This window comes from Taudactylus pleione, unplaced genomic scaffold (assembly GCF_031769625.1).
Source record: "Taudactylus pleione unplaced genomic scaffold, aTauple2 ptg000393l, whole genome shotgun sequence".
NCBI classification, from domain to species: domain Eukaryota; kingdom Metazoa; phylum Chordata; class Amphibia; order Anura; family Myobatrachidae; genus Taudactylus; species Taudactylus pleione.
The window spans coordinates 2,366,229-2,378,022 of NW_028284794.1; the positions used below are offsets into that span (position 1 = coordinate 2,366,229).

General features: G+C 41.2%; 1 protein-coding gene across 1 annotated transcript in view; it reads right to left on the reverse strand.

Annotated features, from left to right (window-relative positions):
• The window catches only part of LOC148506847 (uncharacterized), a 119,549-nt gene extending 108,471 nt beyond the window's left edge, over nt 1–11,078 (reverse strand). Inside the window, exon 1 of the mRNA XM_088446091.1 lies at nt 11,039–11,078. Coding sequence (XP_088302217.1) covers nt 11,039–11,078 — 40 coding nt within the window. The remainder of the gene's footprint in view (nt 1–11,038) is intronic.
• Nucleotides 11,079–11,794: the final 716 nt, after the last annotated feature.

The following is an 11,794-nucleotide window of genomic DNA, read 5'->3' on the forward strand; positions in this document are numbered from 1 at the left end:
ATCGCTGATGCTTTTGCGACTTACTACTCGAAATTGTATAATTTAGCTGCCGATCCTCTCATTTCACAACCTACTCCTAAAGGGATAGAGCAGTTTCTTAAAAGCATTCACCTGCCCTCTTTAGATTCAGCTACTCTTTGCACTCTGGAACGCCACTGGACCACGGAAGAGATAGCGGCGGCTATATACTCCCTTCCTATAGAAAAGGCTCCTGGTCCTGATGGATACATAAATAAATTCTATAAATGTTTTAAAGATACTTTGACCCCAGTATTGGTTTAAGTTTTTAATGAAGCATTGACAAGTGGCTCATTCCTTAGGGAAATGTTGAAGGCACAGATTGTCGCATTCCTTAAACCGGGTAAAAATCCCTCTCTATTAGTTAATTATCATCCGATCGCTTTACTTAGCACTGATGTTAACATTTATGCCAAACTTATCGTGAATAAACTCAATCCAATACTCCCACACCTTATCCATCAGGACCAGGCTGGATTTATTCAGGGCAGACCATCTCCCGATAATACTAATAGATTATTGATACTATTGATGTCTTTGCTGTTTCTAGTGAACCTCTTTTGTTATTGTCATTGGATGCTGAAAAGGCGTTTGATAGGCTTCATTGGGGCTACCTTTCTACAGTCCTTCGTAAGTTTGTAATTTGCTATAGGGCTCTATCTTCTATACTAGTATTATATTCTAATCCGTTGGCTAAAGTGTTTACCAACGACTTACTCTCCACTGTGTTCCAAATTTCTAATGGCACCAGTCAAGGCTTCCCTTTATCCCCCTTAGTCTTTGCACTTGCAAACGAACCTATGGCAGAAACTATCAGAACTCTCTCATCTATCCAGGGGCCTACACTTTTTGGGGTATTCCACAAAATTTGTTTATTTGCGGATGATGTTCTCCTGACCCTTACTAACCCACTTTCATCAGTTCCGCACCTGCATGAAGTTTTAAAAGAATATGCTAATGTCTCTTACTACAAGTTGAATAGCTCTAAAACAGAAGCCCTCCCTATAAATGTTCCTCCTCGTCTTTTACAGTCTCTCCGTGCCGATTATCCCTACGTGTGGCAGGATAGAAGCTTTAAGTATCTGGGGATTCACCTTACCTCATTAATTTCGGACATTATTGCATGTAATTATCTCCCACTCCTGATCAAGATCTCTCTTCTTTTGTCCGACTGGATGATGGATGGGTTGTATTGCCGAACTGAAGATGTTCCTGCTTCCCAAATTACTATACCTATTTAGAACCATCCCCATATTAGTCCCCAATTATCTTTTAAAGAAAATTCACTTGGCCTTCCTTAAATACATCTGGAAGGGCAAGAAACCCAGGCTAGCTGGCAGAATGATGTCCCTCTCCAAACGTCTGAATCTCTTGGGACTGGCATGCCCAAATCTACACAACTATCATGCTAGCCTATTATCTCAGATTTGCGAGTGGCTTACTACTGATAGCCCTAAATTATGGATTCTCCTGGAGCGAGGAATGGTGTCCTCATTTCCTTTGATTGATACTCTATGGCTACCACCTAATACTAATTTACAACATATAGGGTCTGATTCAGAGCCGTTCGCTATTTGCGGTCGTTCGTTCAAAAACAAGGGATGGCTATTGAAATGATCCTTTCGCAAATTGCAGTCTGTTCACAGCTCAAAGTCTGAACGAGCGAGCAAAACATACGCTCGTTTATTTGATAAAAACGCCCCCTGGCCGCTCGCACCATACGTCATGTCCGCTATTTATTAGATTAATCGAGTACATCGTACAGCGTATGAGGGCACAGGCTGTATAGACCCAGCACACAGGTCCTACAGAGTGTAATACACAGGATTTATAATGTATAATCTATAGAGACAGCATGAGAAGGAACAGAACACAGAGAGCACAGGCTGTATATACAGTATATACCCCATAGTAACATCAGGTATAGACCTAGCACACACATCCGACTGAGTGTAATACACAGGATGTATAATATATAATCTATAGAGACAGCATGAGAAGGACCAGTACACAGAGGGCACAGGCTGTATATACAGTACATACCCCATAGTAACATCAGGTATAGATATAGACCCAGCACACAGGTCCTACTGAGTGTAAAACACAGGATATATAATGTATAATCTATAGAGACAGCATGAGAAGGACCAGTACACAGAGGGCACAGGCTGTATATACAGTACATACCCCATAGTAACATCGGGTATAGACCCAGCACACAGGTGCTACTGAGTGTAATACACAGGATGTATAATGTATAATCTATAGAGACATCATAAGAAGGACCAGTACACAGAGTACACAGGCTGTATACATAGTACATACCCCATAGTAACATCAGGTATAGCCCCAGCACACAGGTCCTACTGAGTGTAATACACAGGATGTATAATGTATAATCTATAGAGACAGCATGAGAAGGACCAGTATACAGAGGGCACAGGCTGTATATACAGTACATACCCCATAGTAACATCTGGTATAGACCCAGCACACAGGTCCTACAGAGTGTAATACACAGGATTTATAATGTATAATCTATAGAGACAGCATGAGAAGGACCAGAACACAGAGAGCACAGGCTGTATATACAGTATATACCCCATAGTAATATCAGGTATAGACCCAGCACACACATCCGACTGAGTGTAATACACAGGATGTATAATATATAATCTATAGAGACAGCATGAGAAGGACCAGTACACAGAGGGCACAGGCTGTATATACAGTACATACCCCATAGTAACATCAGGTATAGACCCAGCACACAGATCCTACTGAGTGTAATACACAGGATGTATAATGTATAATCTATAGAGACAGCATGAGAAGGACCAGTACACAGAGTACACAGGCTGTATATACAGTACATACCCCATAGTAACATCAGGTATAGACCCAGCACACAGGTCCTACTGAGTGTAATACACAGGATCTATAATGTATAATCTATAGAGACAGCATGAGAAGGACCAGTACACAGAGGGCACAGGCTGTATATACAGTACATACCCCATAGTAACATCAGGTATAGACCCAGCACACAGATCCAACTGAGTGTAATACACAGGATGTATAATGTATCATCTATAGAGACAGCATGAGAAGGACCAGTACACAGAGTACACAGGCTGTATATACAGTACATACCCCATAGTAACATCAGGTATAGACCCAGTACACAGATCCTACTGAGTGTAATACACAGGATGTATAATGTATCATCTATAGAGACAGCATGAGAAGGATCAGTACACAGAGGGCACAGGCTGTATATACAGTACATACCCCATAGTAACATCAGGTATAGACCCAGCACACAGGTCCTACTGAGTGTAATACACAGGATTTATAATGTATAATCTATAGAGACAGCATGAGAAGGACCAGAACACAGAGAGCACAGGCTGTATATACAGTATATACCCCATAGTAACATCAGGTATAGACCCAGCACACACATCCGACTGAGTGTAATACACAGGATGTATAATATATAATCTATAGAGACAGCATGAGAAGGACCAGTACACAGAGGGCACAGGCTGTATATACAGTACATACCCCATAGTAACATCAGGTATAGACCCAGCACACAGGTCCTACTGAGTGTAATACACAGGATGTATAATGTATAATCTATAGAGACAGCATGAGAAGGACCAGTACACAGAGTACACAGGCTGTATATACAGTACATACCCCATAGTAACATCAGGTATAGACCCAGCACACAGGTCCTACTGAGTGTAATACACAGGATCTATAATGTATAATCTATAGAGACAGCATGAGAAGGACCAGTACACAGAGGGCACAGGATGTATATACAGTACATACCCCATAGTAACATCAGGTATAGACCCAGCACACAGATCCTACTGAGTGTAATACACAGGATGTATAATGTATCATCTATAGAGACAGCATGAGAAGGACCAGTACACAGAGTACACAGGCTGTATATACAGTACATACCCCATAGTAACATCAGGTATAGACCCAGTACACAGATCCTACTGAGTGTAATACACAGGATGTATAATGTATCATCTATAGAGACAGCATGAGAAGGATCAGTACACAGAGGGCACAGGCTGTATATACAGTACATACCCCATAGTAACATCAGGTATAGACCCAGCACACAGGTCCTACTGAGTGTAATACACAGGATGTATAATGTATAATCTATAGAGACAGCATGAGAAGGACCAGTATACAGAGGGCACAGGCTGTATATACAGTACATACCCCATAGTAACATCAGGTATAGACCCAGCACACAGGTCCTACTGAGTGTAATACACAGGATTTATAATGTATAATCTATAGAGACAGCATGAGAAGGACCAGAACACAGAGAGCACAGGCTGTATATACAGTATATACCCCATAGTAACATCAGGTATAGACCCAGCACACACATCCGACTGAGTGTAATACACAGGATGTATAATATATAATCTATAGAGACAGCATGAGAAGGACCAGTACACAGAGGGCACAGGCTGTATATACAGTACATACCCCATAGTAACATCAGGTATAGACCCAGCACACAGATCCTACTGAGTGTAATACACAGGATGTATAATGTATAATCTATAGAGACAGCATGAGAAGGACCAGTACACAGAGTACACAGGCTGTATATACAGTACATACCCCATAGTAACATCAGGTATAGACCCAGCACACAGGTCCTACTGAGTGTAATACACAGGATCTATAATGTATAATCTATAGAGACAGCATGAGAAGGACCAGTACACAGAGGGCACAGGCTGTATATACAGTACATACCCCATAGTAACATCAGGTATAGCCCCAGTACACAGGTCCTACTGAGTGTAATACACAGGATGTATAATGTATAATCTATAGAGACAGCATGAGAAGGACCAGTACACAGGGGGCACAGGCTGTATATACAGTACATACCCCATAGTAACATCAGGTATAGACCCAGCACACAGATTCTACTGAGTGTAATACACAGGATGTATAATGTATAATCTATAGAGACAGCATGAGAAGGACCAGCACACAGAGTACACAGGCTGTATACACAGTACATACCCCATAGTAACATCAGGTATAGACCCAGTACACAGATCCTACTGAGTGTAATACACAAGATGTATAATGTATCATCTATAGAGACAGCATGAGAAGGATCAGTACACAGAGGGCACAGGCTGTATATACAGTACATACCCCATAGTAACATCAGGTATAGACCCAGCACACAGATCCTACTGAGTGTAATACACAGAATTTATAATGTATAATCTATAGAGACAGCATGAGAAGGACCAGTACACAGAGTACACAGGCTGTATATACAGTACATACCCCATAGTAACATCAGGTATAGCCCCAGTACACAGGTCCTACTGAGTGTAATACACAGGATGTATAATGTATAATCTATAGAGACAGCATGAGAAGGACCAGTACACAGGGGGCACAGGCTGTATATACAGTACATACCCCATAGTAACATCAGGTATAGACCCAGCACACACATCCTACTGAGTGTAATACACAGGATGTATAATGTATAATCTATAGAGACAGCATGAGAAGGACCAGTACACAGAGGGCACATGCTGTATATACAGTACATACCCTATAGTAACATCAGGTATAGACCCAGCACACAGATCCTACTGAGTGTAATACACAGGAAGTATAATGTATAATCTATAGAGACAGCATAAGAAGGACCAGTACACAGAGGGCACAGGCTGTATATACAGTACATACCCCATAGTAACATCAGGTATAGACCCAGTACACAGGTCCTACTTAGTGTAATACACAGGATGTATAATGTATAATCTATAGAGATAGCATGAGAAGGACAAGTACACAGAGTACACAGGCTGTATATACAGTACATACCCCATAGTAACATCAGGTATAGACCCAGCACACAGGTCCTACTGAGTGTAAAACACAGGATATATAATGTATAATCTATAGAGACAGCATGAGAAGGACCAGTACACAGAGTACACAGGCTGTATACACAGTACATACCCCATAGTAACATCAGGTATAGCCCCAGCACACAGGTCCTACTGAGTGTAATACACAGGATGTATAATGTATCATCTATAGAGACAGCATGAGAAGGATCAGTACACAGAGGGCACAGGCTGTATATACAGTACATACCCCATAGTAACATCAGGTATAGACCCAGCACACAGGTCCTACTGAGTGTAATACACAGGATTTATAATGTATAATCTATAGAGACAGCATGAGAAGGACCAGAACACAGAGAGCACAGGCTGTATATACAGTATATACCCCATAGTAACATCAGGTATAGACCCAGCACACACATCCGACTGAGTGTAATACACAGGATGTATAATATATAATCTATAGAGACAGCATGAGAAGGACCAGTACACAGAGGGCACAGGCTGTATATACAGTACATACCCCATAGTAACATCAGGTATAGACCCAGCACACAGATCCTACTGAGTGTAATACACAGGATGTATAATGTATAATCTATAGAGACAGCATGAGAAGGACCAGTACACAGAGTACACAGGCTGTATATACAGTACATACCCCATAGTAACATCAGGTATAGACCCAGCACACAGGTCCTACTGAGTGTAATACACAGGATCTATAATGTATAATCTATAGAGACAGCATGAGAAGGACCAGTACACAGACGGCACAGGATGTATATACAGTACATACCCCATAGTAACATCAGGTATAGACCCAGCACACAGATCCTACTGAGTGTAATACACAGGATGTATAATGTATCATCTATAGAGACAGCATGAGAAGGACCAGTACACAGAGTACACAGATTGTATATACAGTACATACCCCATAGTAACATCAGGTATAGACCCAGCACACAGATCCTACTGAGTGTAATACACAGGATGTATAATGTATCATCTATAGAGACAGCATGAGAAGGATCAGTACACAGAGGGCACAGGCTGTATATACAGTACATACCCCATAGTAACATCAGGTATAGACCCAGCACACAGGTCCTACTGAGTGTAATACACAGGATGTATAATGTATAATCTATAGAGACAGCATGAGAAGGACCAGTATACAGAGGGCACAGGCTGTATATACAGTACATACCCCATAGTAACATCAGGTATAGACCCAGCACACAGGTCCTACTGAGTGTAATACACAGGATTTATAATGTATAATCTATAGAGACAGCATGAGAAGGACCAGAACACAGAGAGCACAGGCTGTATATACAGTATATACCCCATAGTAACATCAGGTATAGACCCAGCACACACATCCGACTGAGTGTAATACACAGGATGTGTAATGTATCATCTATAGAGACAGCATGAGAAGGACCAGTACACAGAGGGCACAGGCTGTATATACAGTACATACCCCATAGTAACATCAGGTATAGACCCAGTACACAGATCCTACTGAGTGTAATACACAGGATGTATAATGTATCATCTATAGAGACAGCATGAGAAGGATCAGTACACAGAGGGCACAGGCTGTATATACAGTACATACCCCATAGTAACATCAGGTATAGACCCAGCACACAGATCCTACTGAGTGTAATACACAGGATGTATAATGTATAATCTATAGAGACAGCATGAGAAGGACCAGTACACAGAGTACACAGGCTGTATATACAGTACATACCCCATAGTAACATCAGGTATAGCCCCAGTACACAGGTCCTACTGAGTGTAATACACAGGATGTATAATGTATAATCTATAGAGACAGCATGAGAAGGACCAGTACACAGGGGGCACAGGCTGTATATACTGTACATACCCCATAGTAACATCAGGTATAGACCCAGCACACACATCCTACTGAGTGTAATACACAGGATGTATAATGTATAATCTATAGAGACAGCATGAGAAGGACCAGTACACAGAGGGCACATGCTGTATATACAGTACATACCCTATAGTAACATCAGGTATAGACCCAGCACACAGATCCTACTGAGTGTAATACACAGGAAGTATAATGTATAATCTATAGAGACAGCATAAGAAGGACCAGTACACAGAGGGCACAGGCTGTATATACAGTACATACCCCATAGTAACATCAGGTATAGACCCAGTACACAGGTCCTACTAAGTGTAATACACAGGATGTATAATGTATAATCTATAGAGATAGCATGAGAAGGACAAGTACACAGAGTACACAGGCTGTATATACAGTACATACCCCATAGTAACATCAGGTATACACCCAGCACACAGGTCCTACTGAGTGTAAAACACAGGATATATAATGTATAATCTATAGAGACAGCATGAGAAGGACCAGTACACAGAGGGCACAGGCTGTATATACAGTACATACCCCATAGTAACATCGGGTATAGACCAAGCACACAGGTGCTACTGAGTGTAATACACAGGATGTATAATGTATAATCTATAGAGACAGCATAAGAAGGACCAGTACACAGAGTACACAGGCTGTATACACAGTACATACCCCATAGTAACATCAGGTATAGCCCAAGCACACAGGTCCTACTGAGTGTAATACACAGGATGTATAATGTATAATCTATAGAGACAGCATGAGAAGGACCAGTATACAGAGGGCACAGGCTGTATATACAGTACATACCCCATAGTAACATCAGGTATAGACCCAGCACACAGGTCCTACTGAGTGTAATACACAGGATTTATAATGTATAATCTATAGAGACAGCATGAGAAGGACCAGAACACAGAGTACACAGGCTGTATATACAGTCTATACCCCATAGTAACATCAGGTATAGACCCAGCACACACATCCAACTGAGTGTAATACACAGGATGTATAATATATAATCTATAGAGACAGCATTAGAAGGACCAGTACACAGAGGGCACAGGCTGTATATACAGTACATACCCCATAGTAACATCAGGTATAGACCCAGCACACAGATCCTACTGAGTGTAATACACAGGATGTATAATGTATAATCTATAGAGACAGCATGAGAAGGACCAGTACACAGAGTACACAGGCTGTATATACAGTACATACCCCATAGTAACATCAGGTATAGACCCAGCACACAGGTCCTACTGAGTGTAATACACAGGATCTATAATGTATAATCTATAGAGACAGCATGAGAAGGACCAGTACACAGAGGGCACAGGCTGTATATACAGTACATACCCCATAGTAACATCAGGTATAGACCCAGCACACAGATCCTACTGAGTGTAATACACAGGATGTATAATGTATCATCTATAGAGACAGCATGAGAAGGACCAGTATACAGAGTACACAGGCTGTATATACAGTACATACCCCACAGTAACATCAGGTATAGGCCCAGCACACAGATCCTACTGAGTGTAATACACAGGATGTATAATGTATCATCTATAGAGACAGCATGAGAAGGACCAGTACACAGAGGGCACAGGCTGTATATACAGTAGATACCCCATAGTAACATCTGGTATAGACTCAGCACACAGGTCCTACTGAGTGTAATACACAGGATGTATAATGTATCATCTATAGAGACAGCATGAGAAGGACCAGTATACAGAGTACACAGGCTGTATATACAGTACATACCCCATAGTAACATCAGGTATAGAACCAGCACACAGATCCTACTGAGTGTAATACACAGGATGTATAATGTATAATCTATAGAGACAGCATGAGAAGGACCAGTACACAGAGGGCACATGTTGTATATACAGTACATACCCCATAGTAACATCGGGTATAGACCCAGCACACAGGTGCTACTGAGTGTAATACACAGGATGTATAATGTATAATCTATAGAGACAGCATGAGAAGGACCAGTACACAGGGGGCACAGGCTGTATATACAGTGCATACCCCATAGTAACATCAGGTATATAGACCCAGCACACAGGTTCTACAGAGTGTAATACACAGGATGTATAATGTATAATCTGTAGAGACAGCATGAGAAGGACCAGTACACAGAGGGCACAGGCTGTATATACAGTACATACCCCATAGTAACATCAGGTATAGACCCAGCACACAGGTCCTACTGAGTGTAATACACAGGATGTATAATGTATAATCTATAGAGATAGCATGAGAAGGACAGTATACAGAGTACACAGGCTGTATATACAGTACATACCCCATAGTAACATCAGGTATAGCCCCAGCACACAGATCCTACTGAGTGTAATACACAGGATGTATAATGTATAATCTATAGAGACAGCATGAGAAGGACCAGTACACAGAGAGCACAGGCTGTATATACAGTACATACCCCATAGTAACATCTGGAGTAGTCCCAGCATACAGATCCTACTGAGTGTAATACACAGGATGTATAATGTATAATCTATAGAGACAGCTTGAGAAGGACCAGAACACAGAGTACACAGGCTGTATATACAGTACATACCCCATAATAACATCAGGTATAGACCCAGCACAAAGGTCCTACTGAGTGTAATACACAGGATATATAATGTATAATCTATGGAGACAACATGAGAAGGACCAGTACACAGGGGGCACTGGCTGTATATACAGTACATACCCCATAGTAACATCAGTTATAGACCCAGCACACAGGTCCTACTGAGTGTAATACACAGGATGTATAATATATAACCTATAGAGACAATATGAGAAGGACCAGTACACAGGGGGCACAGGCTGTATGTACAGTACATACCCCATAGTAACATCAGGTATAGACCCAGCACACAGGTCCTACTGAGTGTAATACACAGGATGTATAATGTATAATCTATAGAGACAGCATGAGAAGGACCAGTACACAGAGGGCACATGCTGTATATACAGTACATACCCTATAGTAACATCAGGTATAGACCCAGCACACAGATCCTACTGAGTGTAATACACAGGAAGTATAATGTATAATCTATAGAGACAGCATAAGAAGGACCAGTACACAGAGGGCACAAGCTGTATATACAGTACATACCCCATAGTAACATCAGGTATAGACCCAGTACACAGGACATAGTGATACCTTTTGGGCTTTAAGCAGACTTGTCTTAAAATGACAAAAAAAGGGAAATTGACAAATACCCAGTATCCTGATTACTTTCATTTCCTCTTTGCTCTTGAAAAAACATTCTGTATAATGTAAGTGTCACACTTGCAGTCTCAGCGTTTCTCCAGACAGAAAATCTCTAGCTCTCATACACTGAAATCACTTGTGCTGACACATTGAAGTACACAGAAGTGGTCACTATCTGTCACTCATGTACTGTTACACTCAGACAAGACTGCATACTGTATGGTCACAATGTGATCACTATAAGGGGGCGAATGATGAGCAAAGAGATTATTTTTATCTTGATGGAAGATGCTTAGGTGCTTAAATGTGTGAAACATCCCAATAATGTGAGTCCCGATCCAGTACAGCCAGACAGTAGGGTGTCTGTCTTAACAATTGAAAGGCCGTTTTGCTGCTTTTATTTAGTGACATACATACTTACTAACAAGCCCCTATGTCCTCTTATAGTTACAGCCATCCTGGGCTCACTACCAGCCTGAGCTTACCAGTATTAATTTTAAACATTCTATAGATGACATTTTAATGGTGTGAGATGATGTTCTGTTACATTTTAGTTTGAGAAAAGCTCCTGACAAGGTAGTTTTATTAGATTGCATTTGAGAAGAGTCTGAACATCTTACAATATTTAATCTTCAACTTATGCTTGTCATGGATGTC